At 39.0% G+C, this 21,672-nt stretch overlaps 1 protein-coding gene across 1 annotated transcript in view; it reads left to right on the top strand.

Annotated features, from left to right (window-relative positions):
* ADAMTS18 (ADAM metallopeptidase with thrombospondin type 1 motif 18) overlaps nt 1-21,672 on the top strand; it is a 121,514-nt gene that overhangs the window by 81,932 nt on the left and 17,910 nt on the right. The window contains exons 11-14 of the mRNA XM_046682513.1: nt 1,843-2,015; nt 5,347-5,477; nt 6,281-6,404; nt 7,140-7,384. Of these exons, the coding sequence (XP_046538469.1) occupies nt 1,843-2,015; nt 5,347-5,477; nt 6,281-6,404; nt 7,140-7,384 (673 nt within the window). The remainder of the gene's footprint in view (nt 1-1,842; nt 2,016-5,346; nt 5,478-6,280; nt 6,405-7,139; nt 7,385-21,672) is intronic.

Here is a 21,672-nt window from a genome sequence, read left to right as displayed (position 1 = left end):
ATCAGGAGGTTAAATAAAATTGCCTAGAGATAGGCTGAGAAGAGGCAGGGAGTGTTTCGGTGCAGATCTGCCTTATTATAAAAGGCTAGCTCCCTAACCATTGCACGTTCCTCTCTTCCTCTTCCATGCTCGGCTCCCATTGCCTAGCTCAGTTAAATGCAGGTAGAGTGGCATAGGAACAGCGTCCTGCAGAGTCCAAAGGTACAGGTTTAGCTCTGCTCCCCTTCTAGCGGGGTCACCTTCATTCAGCAAGTTTTGTGAGCTCGCTTCATCTATAAATGAGGGGATGGCTTACACAAGTTTTAAGGTCTTTCCCTTGTTACAGTTTCTGAGTTGAAAAGGTACCACATGTGGTCCTCTTTCACTTTATTGAATTTGAGTAGTCTAAACGAAGGTGATTTGTAAAATCTCAGACAGAAGGTCCTCCTAAGAAAGTTTTAAATATGCTTGGAAAGATGACCAGGAATTGTAAGGCTATCGTATGGCCCTTTAAGGTTTTTCTAAATGCTTTTTAGATAATGATTTAAGAAGTCTGCAGGGACTTGCTCTAGCACGGTGACTGCTGGATGTTTAAGTAGTTGCTCCAGAATGTTTTGAAATAGCAAAAAATTCTCCTTCTGGCAGTGTGACACTTCCCGTTTCTGTTGAATCCATTTTAGCACTCAGTTCTAGGAGGATTTGGTCAAATATGCTGAAGCAAATCCAGGGCTGTTTTATGGCATTCTTGTGCTTCCTAAAGAGACAAGGAATTTTAATCACACAAATTTATTAACCTGGAGCCTTCTTTCATGTTACATGTTTACGTTGAGCCAAAGCTCAATTGTATGAGATGATCCATAGCAGCGTTTTAGCCTTTGGAGAAAACTACAAAAAAGCGGGAATGAAAAGAAACCATCGTGTTGTGCCCGGAGTAAGCTGGCTAAGATGTTATTGATTATTTTCCGTGTGGTTTGTGCTCCTTTTTTCTTTATTTTCCTTCCTGGTTTTTACAGTCTACCTACCAAGATCTTAAGGAGCTTGCTATTAGATCCTAATTATTTATGTTCTAATGAGATTCCCTACTCTGGAAATCCATTTCCCATTGTGCTTGGCAGGAAAGGATTAGGCTACCTGCAACGTTAAAAAGTGATAATGCAGATAAAAACAAGGGAATGTTTTTCCTTGCAGTTTAGAAGCAATTAGAATAAAACACACATGAGGCAGACAATACTCAAAATATCAGCTCAACGCCTGATAAAGCTGGATTGGAAAACATGGCAAATGGGGCTTTCCGCTCTTTCTCCTCAGTGCCCTGACTTTCTATGTAGCAGCCATCTACGTAGCAGCCAGGTGCATGGCAAGCTGTAGGAAGACGATGAGAATGTTCAGGAATGGGAGAAAAGCTGGAGAGTACTTTGGGTTTGCATTTGAAGAGCTTTAATGCCAACATATGGGGTGTGCGTGTTTGTGTGTGTGGCGCATAAGCACATATCTACATTAATAGAACGTTTAGGTGTATTTATAGATTTGCTAAGATATGAGGTGACATTATGAATGTCAAGAATATGCTTTCATCAGTCTTTAAGTAAATTGTCCTAATGTAAAAATTGGATGAGAGATGGCAAATGTTTGATCTAACATGCCAATTCCAATTAATGAGCAGGGATAGTGGCTACCTGAGGGTTGTGTTGAGAAAGATTTTGAGGCCATGTCAGGTACTGCACAAAAAAAAAAGGACTGAAAGAAAGAAAAGTCCCTGATTGATTAGTTATGTCTGCCATGGATACAAGAAGGGACATGGCAAGTTGTATGCTACATACTTCCTTTGATTGCTAACATTAAAGTTCTTTAATTTTATTTTAGGCCTCAGTATGGTGGCAAGTTCTGTCCAGGTTCTAGCCGTATTTATCAACTGTGCAACATTAACCCCTGTAGTGAAAATAGCTTGGATTTTCGAGCCCAGCAGTGTGCAGAATATAATGGCAAACCTTTCCGTGGATGGTTCTACCAGTGGAAACCCTATACGAAAGTGGAAGGTAATTTGATCTCTATGAACCTCAGATATGTCTCAATGAGGACAGTAATGTGAATGAACAACACAGAAGAAGTTGCTGTCTATATTAAAGAGTTTCAATGTTTACCTTTTCATTCCCAGACCCAACCTGGCCCAATTTTTCATTCAGTTCCATAGGTTTTGTTTATTTTTCCATGCTTCTTTTTCACCCCTTGTCTCCCACATCTGTAAGCCAAAAAGTTCATGTGTTTGGAACGTACTTATGTTTCTAAATTTAACTTTGACATTTCAGCAATTCAGTCTCTCAGGGATGTTAATTGAAATTGGTATGAATTGTCTAGACCAAAGCTTATGAAACCATGTATGCCCCATAGAGACACCATACTCAGTAACTGACATGTGAGATGATTACAAGCATGGAAAGGTCTGTTTGCAGAGTGTGTATACACACACACCCCCCCCCCACACACACACACATGAATGAAAAGTGTCTCTGTACTGGGTTCCTATTATAACTTAAAGCAGTGGCTTGTATTTTACTTTTTAAACTAATTTGTTTTTATTTGGGCTAAGCATCAAAACATTTACTTAGGTTTCAATATACAAATTTAATGTACTTTTTATTACCTGTGCAGAATAAGCTGTCACTGTTCTAGTTGTTTGCTTTCTCTTATTTCCGTTCACTTGCTTTATCAAAACTCAACCACCCTCCCTTGAAAAAAAGATAAATATGATGAGAATAAGACTGAAGGCTGTTCCTGTGCAAAAGCTCAACAAGAATCTATGTTATCAATAACCATAAAGGAGCTAATGTAATTAGAGACATCAATATAACAAGTGGCACCTCCAGATCAGAGGAGATGACAGTTCAACTTTACTCAATGCCAGACCAGTCATTGCAGGAGCCCTGAACTCTTTCTGGGTCATGACTGTCCCAAAGCACAAAGACAGACATGAAAATTCTGAAATCTGTGTCTAGGAGGAAGCAATGAGGGATCTCTAGATGTTTCCTGTAGAAAAGAAAATAGTGACCTTCAAGAATTTAAAGAGATATTGAATAGGAAGGGATTTTGATTTGTTTGAAATTGCTTCAGAGAACAGATTCAAGGGCTAAGAACTTCCTAGCCGTATCACCTTAGAGAGACCTTCCTTGCTGGCCTACCCAAAATATCTGTCCTTCATGTCATTCTTTGAACCTGTAGCCAGCTTTAGTCTTCACCGCTCTTATCTGTGCCTGAAGTTATATTGTATAGTCATTTATTTATTATCTTTCTCCCCACAAGAATTTAGGTTCCATAGAGATGAAGCTTTTATCCATTTTGAGTATGCTTGAATCTACAGCATATGAGAACAGTAATTGATACATCTTTATAACTTTTGGAATGAATGAATGAATGAATATCAACTGTCCATAATGGAAGTGTGTCCCTTTATGAGTAGTAAGATCTCCATCACTGGAGGCATTCTATCAGGAACTGAGTAGTTACCTGGGAAGGATACTAGACAACAGAGTCCAGTGGACAATTAGATAGAATAGCTTCAACTGCTTTCAATTCTGACATTTGAAGATTTATTTTCTCTTGGTTGTATTTTCCCATAATTCTGTGTTTCTTATCTACGGTTCTTTCTCCAAAACTCCGTTTCTGCTTGGATATTCCTTCGCCTGTCCCACATTACATCTTTCATTCAAATATAGTGTTTATGGAATCTGTTCCGTTATCATCCTTTAAATAGGTTCTGTCTTGAAGACATGAGGAGAAGGTTAAGCAAATAAATTTTATAACTTGCAAAATGTTTTTTGGTTTCAAAGTTCTTTCACTAATTTTACTGCAGTTTTTACTAAGTAGGGAGCATGCCATGCCACTCATTCACTCAAAGATGCTTACTGAGCACTTACTGCATGGGACACATGGCTAGTTGCAGAGGAGAGTACTTTGAATAGAACAGAGACCCCAGCCTTAGGATCTCGCATCCCAGTGGTTGGAGACAGGAAAGTGGAGACCTCTGTGCCTCCCTCTGCTCCTTTTGGTACTTACTTAGAATCAGAAAAGACTGACCGTGATTTGAAGGTCTTGTGAATTCATGCAGTTTGGGAAGAACAAGGAGAATTTTATTCATAAATGTAGATAGTCTTTGACTTACGGTAATGAGGTTTTTTTCTCTTTCTAATGGACTAGTTTGTAAACTTGCCCAGGAATCTGTGCTGGAAAAACTGAACTTTACACAACTTATTAATTCCTGGGAATGATAGACAACAGAGAGGGTATATAGGTCCTCCAGCTCCCTAATGTCATATGTAAAAAGTAGGGGGTGTTAAATAAAGCTGCTGTTAAAAAAAATTTTTAGGTGAGAGAAAAAATTTTAATCTATCCACGTGTATGCATATTTGGACCATAACATGTGAACTTCTTTCACATTTTTGACTTTGTCTTTTATTGAGAGGTTTTATGAAGCAGAACCATTGGCAAACTGTTTACAGACTTGTTGTAAAACTGTTGTTAGGGATATCGCACAGTGTCACCTACATAAGGTCTCATGTGAGAAACATCATCTGGAATTTATGGCCAAGAAGAGCTCTTTCTATTTGAGAAATTGGCATAATACTCCTTTCTGCTAACAAGAGCTCTATAAATATCATACTTTTTCTTTTTGCCTGAAAAATACTTTTTCTTTTCTTTTTGCCAGAAACTTCTCAGGGACTTAATGGTCAATAAAAGTTACATTTTTTTTTAGCCTGAAGGTTTAGTTTATCTGCTTCCTTTTCCTTTTCATGATGTGATTATTTATATGTTTTATAAACGTTATTGACCATATGCCATTTTTCCAAAGTGCCTAAAATTTTTCCTGTTAACAGACTGTAAAATATGTAAAGTAATCCATGTCCTACTTCCTGGTCAGCAAACTATTTCCTGTGGGCCAAATCTGACCTGTTTTGTTTTTTATTAAATAAAGTTTTATTGGAACACAGCAATACGCCTTCATTTGTATACTGTCAATGGCTGATCATAGTGCCTGTGAAGCCTAAAATATTTACTCTCCAAGGAGGGCAGCTACACAACCCACCAATCATACAAGTTGCGGCTTTTACTAAGGATTAAAGAAATAAAATTCTTATGTATTAATATTAGGGCAATTTGATATGCATTGCTAAATGGGATTCATATTTTTAAAAACCACATGCATATGCTCTCATGCATGTACATGCACACACACCACACATAAAACTGTGCATAGCATTTTCCATTTTGACCATGATAGCTTTCTAAATAAATTTCATTCACCCGTGGTAGTCATGTCATTTTCCTATGATTTCCTCTTGACCGTGTCCTCTCTCTCGATCTCTTTGCTTCTAGAGGAAGATCGATGTAAACTGTACTGCAAGGCTGAGAACTTTGAATTTTTTTTTGCAATGTCTGGCAAAGTGAAAGATGGGACCCCTTGCTCCCCGCACAAAAATGACGTCTGCATCGATGGGATTTGTGAAGTAAGAGCATTTCTGCTTTGGGATGTATGGTCGTCCTTGTGTTTCCCCGTATCAAACGCATGCTGTGAGAAGGGCTGCAAGAGATTCCATGTCCGGACATGAGCAGGTGCCATAGGGAGAAAGGGCGACGTTTTCAGGTTGGCTGTGAGCACTGTCTCCAAATTCTCCCCTTACTTTCCCCATGACCCTCATCCAGTTTCTTCAGTTTCACTTCCACTCGTTTTCCCCTGTATAAAAATGGAGAGGATGACATATCCCTCTTCACACAGTAGTTCTAAAAATTAAATAAGAATGTCAATAATAGCAGTAAACTTGCGTGCTCACTAAGTACATTCACTATATGATTAGAACCTCATAGATGTGTTTTGATATAGTGCTGCTATTTATTTCTGATTAGTTTCCCTTTCTCTTTGGGTTTCCATTTTCCCTTTTATTTTAACTTTGTTGTGAACTCTTTGATCTTTTAAGAGTGTGTGTGTTTGCATGCTGTCCAGCATTTTGATGTGTCAGTGGTAGACCTGGCTAGAATAAGCGCACCTGCCATTAGCAATGGTGGGTTTTTTACAGATGAAGTCTAAGCCTTAGATAGTTACATAACTTGCCTAATCATGCATCTAGAAATGGCAGAGGAAGGATTTGAACCCCTAGTCAGTTGAACCTGAGACTGTACGTTTAACCAGAAAGCTGTGCTACCTTCCTAATGTCCTGTAACTACGGAAAACCAGGTACCTTTCAGTTAGTCTTAGCCATTGGCTTCTATGATCTTCCATTTTCTCACTTGTTAATTTATTTTTTGGTCACAGCCAGTGGGGTGCGATCATGAACTTGGCTCGAAAGCAGTCCTGGATGCATGTGGTGTCTGCAAAGGTGATAATTCAACTTGCAAGTTTTATAAAGGCCTGTACCTCAACCAGCACAAAGCGAATGGTACGAGATGCTGCTGTTTCATTGCCATCACTAGTGGGACACACCCTTTGCCACTGAACGAGTTTGAGTCATGCTAAGTATGGTCGAGCCTTTTACTAACTCACCTGACACATGGAAGATGATGGTTTTTGACACTTGTGCAAGAGCACCAGAGGATAGATGGTTTCACAGTGTGAGGAGTCTCACCAGGACATACGGCTCAGAGATGTATATTTACAAATGTCTTTCTTCTTTGCAGTTTTAATATGCTGCCCAGGCTGTCATACGCCCCATGTACATTTGTTAAACAAAGAACTTATCATGAAACTTAAATGATCCACACTCACGTTAGATGAATATTTGGAGTAATTGTCTAAACATCTTGAGTAAAATTAAACTTCTCTGAATATTGCTGTTGAGAATACATGGCTTTGCATTTCTTCCAGGTAGATTAAAAATAAAAAGCTTTCTTGAGTTTTGTGGCCTTTGTTGCTCTGGAAAGGAGAAGAGTGTTTTCTGTCCACACCCGCATGCTTGGGAAAGGCATGTACATCTTCTCTCTCTCTCTGGTGTTCCTACCACTTGGAAAATGAAATAATTGATCATTTTCACTTCACAAGAGTAGAAATGAATGTCAGTTAATGATTCTAAAACCCAACTCTATAAAAATAGACATTACATGTCTCTGGGCATTTCTGGTCACCTTTCTCCCGTGCACAATGTGGAAAGCAAAAATGTTGTGTTCTCTCCTTTTAGAATATTATCCAGTTGTCATCATTCCAGCGGGGGCCCGAAGCATTGAAATCCAGGAACTACAGATATCCTCCAGTTACCTCGCAGTCCGAAGCCTCAGTCAAAAGTATTACCTCACAGGGGGCTGGAGCATCGACTGGCCTGGGGAGTTCCCCTTTGCTGGGACCGTGTTTGAATACCAGCGGGCCTTCAACCGCCCGGAACGTCTGTATGCGCCAGGACCCACAAATGAGACACTGGTCTTTGAAGTAAGCCCCTTCTGTTCATTCAGTTCTCAATGCCTCTTGCTAAATTTCTAGTGATGACCCCAATTTGAGCCAGCTTAAAGAACTCCAATCCTTCTCATTCAAATTTGTTTCCTAGTTGACTAAATTTCAAAGTGCAAAGGGGAAAAGATAACGACTCCATCTTTGGGAAGAAAGCAGGAATCCAATGGGTCTCTAAGAGAATGCGTTGATTTTCATGTTTAGATGCCAACCTTTCACTGTTAGACTAGACTGTCAGGAATGCTAAGGAGTGTAGGAGGAGTACTTCGGGCATTCTTCTAGGTTGTCTATGCCTGCCATTTGGATGGTCCATTATAGCTCTTCACCACAGAGGTCGAGTGGCCTAGGAGGCAGTGATACAGTAGAAAGAACATGAACTTCAAGGAAGCTTTACTTGTAGCAAACCACCTTAATTCTGTGGGTCATTGTTTCCTTAGAGGTAAGAAAAGAAAAAAGTTCATGGGTAATGATGGCGATAATAAAAAGAGCCAACATGACTCTGCCAGACAATTATCATGTGTACATTTTCTTTGGTTCTCATAATGTCTCTGAGTTTGCTTTTTCCAGTTTGTAAAATGGGGCTGATCACTGACTTTCAGAGGCAAGTGATTTGCTTCAGATCGTGGAGAAGTCACGCTGGCTCCCACTTACTAAGGATTTATGTGACCAGGCACTCACGTTAGTCATTTTGAGCTTCGACTTCTCACCTACAAAATTGGGATGGAAAACCTACCTCACTGACTTGCCAGAAAAATAAGCAAAGAAGTGTGAAGAAAGGTTAAGAGATTTGCCCAAATCACACAGCTAGGAGAAAAGCAGAGCTGAGCTGGAGTCCAGATCTTTCCACCTAGGAGTATGATATCTCCACACAGTCTAGTCATGCTGCTCTGCTCTTCTCAAGTAAAGGAAACATAAGCTTAATTCAACTATTATTTTTTTATTTGAGGCCCTAGTCTTTAACATTTACTAAGGAAGATGAGTGGAAGACAGTTAAAATATGACTATGTGTAACTTTGGGTTCTGAGTTATGTGTTGTACACTTAGTATGGTTAGAAGTACAGACTCCTAACTAGCTCTGTAACTTGGGCAAATTTCTTAGCCTCTGTTTCACTTAATGTCCACATTTGTAAAAATGGGCGAACAATACTGGCTAACTATTAGCGCTATCGGAAGGATAATTTAGGATAAGCTCAATACTTACAGAGTATTTGGTGTGTAATGTTTGTGACTATTATCATCATTTTGTCTTCTGAGCATATCACATATATTTTTAAATCTAAACCTCAAACCATAGTTAGCAAACTGGTGACCACAGACAAAATCCAGCTCCCAAATCTTCATCATATTAAAACAAAATGGATCAATGGCTTAATATCAGGTGATTTCTTATAAAAATATAGATTTTGACATTTCTTAAGAAAAAGGAATTTCTGGCCCCAGTAGATATTTGAGTTTACACCTGGGCCTTAGACCTTGACCGTGGGAGTTGACTTCCCATTACCTTGTGAACTTGAGATACTAGGTCCTATCACCTCTGTCTGTGTGATAGAAGATCCTTCAAAGACTTCACTTCACTTATGCTGAGAGAAGCTGTTGCAAGGAAAGATTCTTCCAACTCTTCCAGGGTTTTCATTTCAGAGGATGAGAACAGGAACCTCAATCGAGTTGGACTAAAGTTAGGATTGTTCTGAGCTCAGCAATAAATCCAGCCCCTGCAATTACACTTTAATTAAACCTAATTCATAGAAATTGAACTCTCCAGTTAAAGATCTCGATTTTTTTCCCCCAACTTTTCCTTTAATGTATATGTTCTGTTTCTTTTCTGTCAAGCATCTGAACAGCAAACATCTTTCCCCTTTCTTCAGAAAAAGTGTATTTTCTTTAGAGAGGTGTATTTAGCTTGCAAGGTATCAGTTTTAGAGCAACATGGCTGCATCAGTTTCACCAAGAGGCCTTTGATCCACCTCTAAGCAAACGTGCACAAACCAAGTTCCGTGGCTGAAAAATGACCTGGATGGGGAAGTGGGGCCAGCTGCCTCTCACAGGGTCTGCCATGGGCGGTCAGAACAGAGTGTGAATCGTTGCTGATGGGGAATACAGGTTTTACTACTTCACGATGAGCAGCCATTTTTGTTGTTGTTGTTTCTCTCTCGTTTTGTTCATAAACACGAAACTATTCCAGTAGGTTTTCACAGTTCTGTTCATGACTTAAGGTTTGCTGTTAAACATATATTATCTGCAGGAAAACCACAACAAAGAAGGAGACAAGAAATGATGGAAAGGGCAAAGCAGAATAACAGAGTTTCTTCTTACTTTCATCTTTAGAACCTGAAATATCCCCTGGCACTGTCTGTTTTGATGAAATTAACCAGATAATTGACACATTGTTGCTGAACATGATACCAGCCTCAAACTGAGAATTCTTATTTGTGCTTTGCCTCATCTAAGCACAGCTTCATCTCTTATTCACCGACATTATTTAGTGCTAAAACTAAATCTTTGGATTGTTCCCCAGGGCCACAATTTTTCCTCATGTTTAGGAGCTATTTTTGAGAAATGGAAGGGCAGCCTCAGTGGGTGATGGACCCTCCAAAGTTGGTCAGTTTCATCCATCTCCTTGCAAATACAGAGAGCTCCTTGAGAAAAACAATTAAAATGTAAGGGGAAATATTGGATAGATCTAAATAAAATTATAAAAATATTAAGGCTTCCCAAGGTTCCATTGGATATGTATAATATATTTTTTAAAGTAAGTTTTTCTACTACATAAATAGAAATAAGAACTATATCAATATGTCTGTTAATACGAATCATAATTTCGCCACAATAGAGTAAGGTCACATTCGCTTAGCCATTGTTTTACAAAGCCCCTCATTCCCCTTATAGAATCAATGAAAGCTTAAATTAATGTCCTAGGAATGTGACCTGTCTGAAAACAGTCTGGGGAGAGCCTTGCGTGAATTATTGGACATGGCTTGCTTGTATTTTTAAAGGAGTTACGGTTTTGTTCAAAACTTGCAAATAGGACCTAAAAAAAAAAAATAAAATCCAGTAACCTAGTATTATGCTTATTTTATCTTTTAAAGGAATTTAGGTTAATGACTCTAATATTTATATTTTATTGCTCTCAGGAGAACATCATCAAATTTCAGGTCAGTTTTCATCAGGTGCCCGTACTTCTCCTAAATCGATAGAAGACAGTGATTTCAAAAAAGTTAAAATGACAATAAGCAATAAGTTATATTTTTCCATAACTGGACTATATATAAGTATCCAAGAAGTCTATGACTGTATTCTTTAAAGGAAGTTAAATAAAGTTCATACGCCTTTCCATACAACTATGTATTGAACCAAAATGAATACTTTTGGAGCCAAAAATATGTTCACTCCAATATAAAAATGTTGAATGTGTTTTACAATCCTGTGGGATGCTGAAATCGAAGTGTGGGAACCTACCAAAATGAAAAATGCCGTTCCATCCACAGAAAGTATAAGTCTATGAAAGAAAGCACTTTCTCTCTTGGCCACATAAAATTACAGCATGTTCACTAAGGTCTTATTATAGCGTAAAATTCAACAGAAGGGTATGTTTGCTAAAACACATGAGGATGTCATCATGAGGATAATGTCCCTCCTCTTCTCTCATTTATACATATTCATCAGATCCTTCCAATATCTTAGCCAGTTATCTTTAACCATCTTAGTATGTATTGATTTAGGTAACTACCTTCAAAGCAATTTTCGTCTGTTCACTTCCTCTCCATGTCTGGTAAAAAATTTAAACAAACATGTGCTGGGTGCCCATTCACTGCTCAGCCCTGCACTAGGCATTGGAGATATACAAATGGTTAAGTCATAAATCATGTCACCAAACGTTCAAGCCTCAGATCTTTAAAGAATGTAAAGAGAGAGTTTAGTATGTGGATCCCATTCTTTTTGGAAGCAACGTGGGTTAGAACAGGGAGCATCTGTATAAATAGTTGGCACTGTGGGTTGCTCTTCCACTCCTTATGTCACTTTGCATGAATCACTTAAACTACCTGGGTCCCAATTTTCTCATTTGCAAAATGATTTCCCCGGGCTAAACTAATGTCTTCCACTACATCCTCTAGCACTGTCCTGAAGCACATCTCTAGCACCTGAAACCCTACACTAGCAGAAAGATGACCTACTCATCTTTATAACTTCCAAAACTGGCATAATACATGGGACATTGTAGACGCTCAAAAAAAATTTATTGAATAAATGACATCCCATAGTAAGATTCATTTATTCAAGTAAAGAGTAGAATCTTCTTTCCAAATTGAAAAATCCTGCATGGAGGCAAAGATAAAGCAATCGAAAGGAGAACTTTTCTGACCAAAGTCAGGAGCGACAGGCCCAGTGGCCAGCCTGCTCCTCCCACTGTTTCAGCCCTTCTGTCCCAAACCACAGTTGTGATCTGAAGTTCTCCAGAGGCCTAGACTTCTGCAGGGCACATTTTAAAAACCACTGGATTTCATCATCTCTTCGGACTAGTGTTAGAACTGTACAGAGTACAGAGAGAAGCATTTAAAGTATTGAAATTTGATCTCCTAAATTGCACTTGAGGAATAATATGCTTCCTAAAATGCTTGCCTTTCCCAAAGTGAATCATTTACACGTAAGAAGTTGCTGACAATTTAGTCCACAGTAGATTTACCTTAATCTGGGAGAGCAGCAGCTTGCCCTCATAGGGTGGTGGGTTACAAGCTCTTGTCACTTATTTCTGGGTGTTCTCTAGTACAAGGCAGGGTAAAACAATCCTGGGAATAACTGACTGCTGTCAGTTAACCCCAAGAAATAAGTGCGTGGCTTGACACCAAATAAAAGTGTCTTCTGCTTCTGGTTATTTTTATATGTCAGAGCTTTATAGAATGTCTTCATAGGGAAGCTCAGTAGAAACTAAATGGAAAACACACCTTCACTTTTATCTCTGAGTCATGAGGCTGTCCAATTTTAAAATGCAGTCTCCGTTACAAACATTCATTTTCCTTGGAACCTCAACTCTACATGTTTCAACATTTGCAACAGGTGGATGTCAACTTAAATAGTTCTGGCCCCGTTGATTTTCTCGGTGGCCAAGGAAATACCTAAGGGTAATCAAAGATTTATGTGATTGTCTTAGGTCTTAAATTTTTTAGGCATTATTTAAGTCCATCAGTCAAATTTTTATTTTGAAGTACCTACATATACATATAAATGACTTGGAGAAAAGTTGCTAGTTTTCACAACTCTGTATTATATTTCTGCATTACCCAGGGAAAAACTACTCATACATACACACACCCCAGCACAAAAAGAAATCAATATTGGTTTGGCAATCATACACATTCTGAGATCACTACAGATACAGTCATTATAAAACTGGATAATTTCCACATTTCTTTTATTCAACTTATTCCCCACAACGTAAGTCTGGCATGAAGTCTAAGGAGTTTCCCATTGAGCTAGTGTACTTGTTAGTCATCTGAAAGATTTAAAAATCAGCTTATATTTCAATAGTCTTTAGGATATTATGTTTAGACCACCACATTATATTTATTTTATTAGGTTTAGGAACATCAAGAAAAACTAAACCTATGTTACTTCTGCACCCCACATAGCTAAATTTAGTGAGTGTGTGTTGTGTAAGAAGTTAAATTCCAAAGTGGTAGAAATGTGAAAATTGAAGATCAGAGTTGACATTTACACACGTCCTTGTTGAAAAATAATCATGTAATCTGAAGTAGACATATATATGCTAGGCTTTTTGTGCATGGCTGAAAACATAATGGTTTTTCCATTTTGAAATTGAAATGTAGGTAATTTAAGGTTACTGACTTTGTTCCTTGTTTAAACACAGTGCAAAGGCCCTGTTTAACACATAATTTTAGGAGGCCTTGACAATAAAAATTTAAAGCACAAAAACTTTTTTTTTTTTAATGCTTAGCTAGGGAGTCAACTTGGAGATGACACATGCTTTAGAAGTGACTGCAGATTAACTTTTTTGCTAGCTCATGATCTCTCCCTCTCTTCCTGTCTTTCTCTTTCTCTCTCTCTCCTTCCTCTTTTTTTCCCCTCTCTCTCATTGTCCCTCTCCTTCTGCCATTCCCCTCCCTCATTCTCTCTTTCTCCGTCTGTCTCTGTCTCGCTCGCTCACACACACACACACACAGAGCAGTGAATGAGTCATGTTCTCTATCAAACTGTCATGCAGTTGGAGGGTAGATGAGGAAATTCATCATGAGTGTTTCATTATAAAGTAACTTCATCTCTGTCTGATAACCAGTGATTCAGGATGACATGATAACACAGGTTGCTGTTCTGAGACTGAAATATGATCATCTGTGTTTTTACAGCATTCCTTTTTAGAAAAGTCTTAAAAATAAAAGCTCTCCTTTATGTTAAGGATTTTTTTCCTCTACGTTAAGCAGCACAGGGGGGTGTTCGACTCTTTGAAAGTCCATTCCTATTTAATTGTATACCAAGGGAGAATCCTGAAGCTGAAAAGTGCAGCAGCCTTTGTGATGACAGAAAGTGAGAAATAGGTTAACCACAGCTAGTTTCAAGGCAGAAAAAGACATCTAAAGAAAATTACTATAATAAACAACTTCCTCCACTCTTTGGCAAAAGGAGATGATGGGGTGGCGGGGGACCAGGTGGACGGGCACATTGATCAATGAGATGACAGTGTGTGAGCACCGCAGATGGAGTGTTACCTTCTCATCTCCCTCCTTCCTTGTTGACCCTGCTGTCTGAATTCTCCCCAAGGGAAAGGGGCTGAAATGAGTAAAGATGTGCCTCGAGATACAATCGGTGTAAGGGAAAGGAGATTAGCCAAGTAGCCTGGCCTGAGTGAAGACACAGAACACAAAAGAGGCAAAGAAGTAATGGAGAATTAATTCAGAACAGATGATCAAAAACACAGACTCCAAAGGACAATTCAGAGGTGATTTTGTGATGCCACATCATTTGTCTAGGTTGCCATTTGCTATTTGAAGTGCAGGCCTCCAGTTAATTCACGGCAAATACTTTGGTGACAGGTCAGAGAACACTGTTTCTCAGAGGAATGCTGGTGAGTTGAATTAGAACTGTAGTCGAGGTTCAACGTGTCAGCCCACACCTTTGAAGCTGCCTAATAGATGCGTTTCCGAGGCCCTGATCAGGGTATTTCTTGCTGTCTCTTGTCACATCCAACTCATTCACACATAATAGCAATGATGATACCTGGTCATGTTCTTCAAGCTTTGGAGCAAACAAGAAGGCAAAGGCAACCGGCTGATTTTTAATATCACAAGCCTTCCAAAGATCACGGGAACTTACAAAAACTTGAATTCCCACCACAAAACTATCCTTTCCTTGAATTAGTCAACGTATAACATAGGGTGCAATTTGCAATTTATTGGGAAGGGCCAATCTATAAAGCATATCGTATTTCAGTTGTTAAAACAATGGTTCAATGAAACATTTAAATAAGTAAATAAATGCAGGGGGAAATGGATTGAGGAGATTAGAAAGCCTGGATGCTTACAGCAGATATTAGCATGCTCAAGAAACAGAATTTTCAAGTTTGAAACCAGTCGCGCAATGTAAATGTTATGGCATGCTATTGAGTCCTAGTGACAAAACCTTTTCAACACTTCATCCAGTTTTTAGAATTTTAAATTAGAATCCCAGACATTGTATCTCAGAGCTGGAGGGGCAGTTTCCCAAGAGTTAAGAGGTCAAATGTTGGAGTCGGACAATGTCAGAGACTTGAGTCCCAGTGTTGCTACTTATTAGCAATATGACCCTGTGTATTGGTTTATTCATCTACAGTGTTGGGATATTGATAGCCCTGCGCCTTCCTCATAATATCGTTATCAACTTTAAATGAAATAATACATGTTCAATGTTTTGCCGGGCATACAGTAAGCACAATCAGTATTGCTATTATTATTTTTAAAGCAATCAAATACATTATCGAAGGCAAGAAACAAGCTTCCTAGCATAAAATAAAAAGCCAGTCTTTTAAAGGCTGTCCATAACTCTTTAATTTCCATGGGAGAATTAGAACAACTTCTTTAAAAGAGAAAAAAAAGCCTTAAATGATGAAACAAATACAAAGTTAGTTGAAAGCATTTATAGTTTTGATATTAAAAATTAAAAGTGGGAGCAAAAGAAAGAAAGCTTTTCCCCCAAGATTACTCAGTGTGTCCTTTGTTTTAACTTGGTGTGCCCCAAGCAAAAACTGCATCCCCCTCCTTCAGAGGGCAGTTGGTAGAGTCCAACCCTGTCTGTGGTTTTCCAACTTAAGAAGCTGTAAATTTTATAACTCTGCACCCTGCGGTCAAAGCTGCTGAGTGTTGTGTCTGAAGTCAGGTGGTTCGTGTGTTCAAGGTAGACATTAAGCAGTTCTACTGAGGACCTGGAAGCATTTAAGGACGTTGCTTGCCAGCTGTAAATTAGAGACCCAATGCCAGTTGGCTGGAAAATTCTCTGGACTAAGTCCAATTAGGTAGACTGAATCACTGGCGGTCTTTGCAAATTTGTACGTTTAACAGCTCGGCTGTACAGTCTGACGTGCAGCGCGGGGTGGTTCAGAGCAGGCGTGTTACGATGTTATGCCGCGGTTGGGGGCGGGGGAGGGATGTGGCATCCCCATGACCTGTAGGGCGTTTGTCTTCTCCACTAGTGCTGAAAAAAGTTACCGATTGCTCTTAACAAAGTCACTGAAAGTGTTTTAAGATAGACCTGAATGATGGGAATTATCATTTTCAAATTGGGTATTGTCCCAGACGTGTTCCTCAGCATTCACAGAGGCAGTTAGAATCTTAGCTATGTGGTTATCACACATCATCCCAGGATGCTCCTGCTTCCCAGCTCCCGTGGGAACAGACTGTGCTCGAGATGATGGTCATGGTCGAACTGAGGTACGTAGGTAGAAACAAGCCCAGAAAATTGGGGGCTACAGTCTCTACCTAGGAAGAGCGAACAAAGTCTTATTAGACTACAGGGTCATTTAAAATTGGGGAAATTTTAAGTTGTGTCTTAAAACAGAATCAGGTGAGGAAACTTCAAGCTCACAGTTGGGCAGGGTTGGCTTCTGCAAAGTCACACAGGACCGCATGCTCAGAAGGGCCCTATGTTTGGTTTAACGCTCTGCTGTCTCCAGCTTGAAGTTCTTCATTTTTTTTAAACAAGAGGCCTTGCATTTTTATTTTGTACTGGGCCCCACAAATTAGGTAGCCATTCCTGAAGGTAAGATATTTTTTTTTGAACAAAGTCTACTCTTTTTTGAGAACAGGGGTGAAGGAGGGGCTGCCAGAGATTCTATTAGCCAGATGGATGGTTTATTTCCAGAGGATTGACTATTTGCCAGCATCAAACAGTAAGAAATGAGAATGACTGCTGTTTATTCTGTTCTTAGTCCCTTTTTCCCTCAATACAGGATAAAGAAAGGAACAGAGAATGCCTTAATTATCCTTGACAAGCAAATAAAATAATTGGCAGATACTCCTCTTTTAGATATTTGGCTTTGGTGTCTATTTATTTAAATAATTACTATTTTTAAGAGGGCTTTGTGAGCTGATGTTAAAATAAATTCTTAAGTCAGCTTTCTGCTGGTTTATACAAATATTGTCTTTTAGGCTACGTGATTACACATACAACTCTGCATGTGAATTTATAGCTCCATAGACATTATAGTCAAGCATTGAGTCATTTAATTTTTTAAAGTTGAGAGTCATTCATTTATACATCCATTGAATGCATTAATATGTTCAACAAACAAAATAGGAACAATATGTCCTATATGCCATTGGCTATAAAAATATAATAGTAATACAACAATAACCAGCTACTATGTATCTTATGAGTTAGTAATTTAAAGTTGCATAATGCTGTGAACATTTACAGTAAATCGTATAAGTTATTTCTCTTCTTGCCTTGGCTGGATAAGTAAACATCTTATTACTTTGATAATATGAATGGATTAGTCGCCGTCTTGCTATTAACTATTCTATTTACTGCTGTTTTTACTTTCAGCTCAAGAATTTTTTCAGAGGATCTTTACATATTTTTGTTTCAACTATGAAGGAAGGGAGGTGGAAAACTCAATATAAAAGTTTGTTCCTTTTGGGGGAATAGAAATCCTCCAAGAAGGCAAATTCTCTTTTGTTGTTTTATGGGTTCTCTGCTGAAATCATCACCACGATACTTTATTAATTAAGTGACAGGTGCAAAGCTTCTTTAGGGTCATAGGATTCTTCTCTCCCAATTTCACAGAAATTTTTCCCGATTTCCCCTTGCAGGTTGTATGGCACTTTGTTTTTAACCTCTTAAGTAACTGTCATGTGTTATTTTTATGTGTGGACCTGTCTCATCTCCTCCTCTAGAGAATATGGCTTCTTCCCATCCCTGGAGACCATGATCATGGAAATCAGAAGACAGGATGGGAGCTTAGACAGCGAAGCAGCAATAGTAACACAAGTTGAGATGTGGTCAGATTTGAGGTATATTGAAAGTGAAGGTAATATCACTTCCTGATCAGGTCGATGTGGGGTGTGAGAAAAACAAAGGAGATCAGGGTGCTCCAACTGTTTATTTTGGCCTAAACAATTGGAAGGGTTGGGTTGCCATTTTATGAGATTGGGATGAACAGCCCTTCAGGAGACAGGAAAGAAAACCACAAGTTCACTGTTGGACCTTGATATACCTTTTAAACGTTAAAGTAGAGATCCCAGTAGGCAGTTGAATATGTGAATATGGAGGCCGGAGGATGGGTTTCATTGACAGCTGTGCTGTCCAATGGTAGCCACTAATTCACATGTGGTTATTTAAGTTTAGATTTAAATTAAATAGAAAGTATTACTCTTCAATCACACTAGTATACTAGTGCTCAATAGCCACATGTGGCTTGTGGCTACCATGTGGAACAACACAGAATTATAATACGTTATCATCATTGCAGAAAGTTCTATTGGAAAGTGCTGGTGTAGAGTCATGAATTTTGGAACGGTCAGCATGTGGATTGCATTTAAAACCACAGGACTGGATGAGATCACCCAGAGGAGTGAATATAGATAAACAAGAGACGAGGTCAAGAGGTTTGAGGTCACTTTGACATTGAATAGTTAGGAGATACTGAGGATTCAGCAGAAGAGACTAGGAATGGAAGTCAGTGAGGCAGGAAAAGAACTGAGAGAATGGGTTTCAGGTGGTGAAAAAAGGAAGCAGGCAGTGCAGTGCCGGTGATTGGTTGAGTAAGACAAGGCCCATCAACTATTGGCTGTAATAAGGTGCCCTTGAAAGAGCAGTTTGAGTGATGTGGTGTGAAAGGATGCTTGATAGAGAAGGATCATGGGCAAATGAGGAGAGATGCAGAGACAGAGAGTAAAGGTAACTCTTAGAGGGATTTTTGCTATAAAGTGAAGTAATGAGATGGGACATGAGCTAGAGAGATAGGTGGAGATAATTTTCTTAAGAGGAGAGATATAATAGTGTGTTCGGATGCTGATGGGAATAATCCAGTAGCCAGGGAAATTTCCATAAGGCTCAAGAGAGAGGGGTTAATTATAGTAATGATCTTAAGTCAGTGAGAGAAGATGGAATCTGGAGCATGGTGGAGAAGAATCTAGATTTAGACAGGAGCCAAGATAGGGCATCCTGGCTAACAGAAGGGGGGGAGGAGTGTGTGGGTACAATGTAGAAACAGGTTGACAAGGGGGAGCTTGTGTAAATTCTCTTCTTGATGGTAGCATTGATAATTTATGGCTAGCCTTACTGGAGGCATGGGCAAACTTGACATATTGGTTGTTTCTGTTGGTTTCATAGTGATGCACTTTGATCTTCACAGTCTAATACAGTCTAATATTTTTTCTTAAATCCATCCTGCTGTTCACAGCAACATTTGAAAATATTTTAGAGTGAAACCACATGCTGTGTATGACTTAGGCTCTACAATCTGTCTAAAAGGTGAAAGTAGAATACATTTCAAATGCCCATCGAAAATTTGTTAAACCACTCTTAAATCACCAAAATGTTAAGTCCCTGAAACCCCAAAAGCAAGAACTAATGTGGTTTTTTATTTTCTTGCACTTCCTTTGGGAATCCCTTTCCCTATGGCAAAGAAGTCAGAATCTAATTTGAAAGGGGAAACGGGGTGGTCCTAGGAAGTGGAGATCAGTGAATGGATTTCTTTCTCTAGCGCACTTACACTTGAATTTGCCTCCCTTACGTGCATGTCATGACACAACTCCTCTGTGTTGTAACATCCTGCCTGGTGAGCCCTAGCTCACTGTAACTCTCATGCATTTCACCTATACTACACTGCCACACGTATACATGTGGTGCACGGCATTATTTTCTCCCCTGCAAGATCTGGGCATTTCTATTACACACAGAAAATAACAGCCAAGAGTGTTACATTTGAGATACTACTTTAATTGAAGGAGGAATTGAGTTGAAATATCAGTGAGCATCAAGATTATCTTCTGAATGTAAAACTTCTCTCAAAATTCTGGTTTGATTGTCAATAAAACTCTAAAGTGTCTGTGTTTACTTAATATCGCCTGAAGACATTAACAGAAATGCTGCAAAAATCTCAAATAAGGAAAGCATGCTATTTATTCAAAATGTATAAAATGTTATAATCAAACACATGATTCCAAGAAGAGTTGTATGACATAGCTGAAGAAATAAGAAAAGCAAAGATTAGAAAGATCCTTAGAACTAAAAGACCCTTAGGACCTTGATTTTGAGAAGGTTTTCACTGATGACTAATGAGAATTTGGCATTTGTCCATTTTTTTTTCAGTGAGGAAGATTGGCCCTGAGCGAACATCCATGTCCAATCTTCTTTTTACTTAAGGAAGATTGTCCCTGAGCTAACATCAGTAACAATCTTCCTCTATTTTGTATGTAGGACGCCACCACAGCATGGCTTGATGAGTGGTGTGTAGGTCCATACCCGGGATCTGCACCTGTGAACCCTGGGCCCCCAAAGCAGAGCGTACGAACTTAACCACTATGCCACCGGGTCAGCCCTGGCATTTGTCCATTTTAATGGTACTAATTGCCGTGTTTTGTGTTTTTGTTTTGGAGAGATTGAGGGTAATAAAGATACATCTACTAACATCTTGGTTATTTCTGGGAGGCACCAAGATTTGTTTTGTTGTCCACACTATGGAATCTCTAGAGTCAGCCATAATATTCCTGGAAACATTTAAGCTAATAGCAAAGTGGAAACCATTTTTTAGCATCCTAAGGAGTGGTCTGGTATAATGGAGGTCCTTGAACAGCTGCCATCCACCCAAGTTTAATTGAGGTGGGATGCCACCAGACAGAGATAGAGCCAGGCATCCCTATTTTTAACTGGAAATCTGCTTTGCTTCTTGAACATGAATGCCCAGTTCTGGTGGTAAAGAATTTTCCACGAGACTCATGGAGTGGGAGAGAACCAGCTATTTTATCCCTACTTTGAGCTTGAAAGAAAAAAGAGAGTAGTAGTTAAGGAAAGAGAGCATCGAGAAGGGAGGCAAATAATGTTTGCGCACATCAGACACAAAGTGACACATTGCAGTGTTTGCCCACATTTTGTTAGAGGTCCTACATTTTATTTTAAGCTCGTTCACTTGTCTTCTGTGTGATCCTGCACAAGTTCGTTCTTCTGAGTTTTTTTCCACTGAAAAAGGAGACAGCTACATTATAGAGTTGTTAGAGGCGTGTTTTGAGATAATACGTAGAAAAAGCCCAGCAAGGTACCTGGCACTTGAGAAGTGCCAGTGAATTGATTGTTCTTATTTAAGTAGTCAGACTTTAAAGGATCAGATTTATCCTGAGTCTTTGCCCTTCTGAGGTTAAATCCATTCCAGTTTATATATTACCAATCCCTACTTCTGATCATATTTCTTTTTGTCTTCTCATCCTGGGACACAGTTAACAGACACATCCTCTTTGGGCAAATTCTCTGTGGAAATCCTAGTGGAAACCTGCTAGGAATCTAAAGTTGATGATAGGCAACTCCAAGAGGGGTATTCTAAGGATTTTGGAGTGCTTCCCTTGTGTCCAGCTTCTACTGGCACCCAGGGGAAGGATTATAAATTGTGGTCCAGGATACATCATACAAGCGTATATCTGTAGATTGAGTTGCAGCCATTATCTGTGGGGCATCACTGTGTGTTAGTATCATGCTAGGCTTTCAAGTTTATCGTGAAGGTTGAGACCTCATAATATTACCTTCTTTCTTTCAATATAAGGTTAAAAAAATATTTTTTATTTTACTCATGGGTA

The sequence above is a fragment of the Equus quagga genome, chromosome 13 (assembly GCF_021613505.1).
Source record: "Equus quagga isolate Etosha38 chromosome 13, UCLA_HA_Equagga_1.0, whole genome shotgun sequence".
NCBI lineage: Eukaryota > Metazoa > Chordata > Mammalia > Perissodactyla > Equidae > Equus > Equus quagga.
Note: the sequence above shows the minus strand (reverse complement) of the source record. Positions and strands in the feature narration are given on the sequence as shown.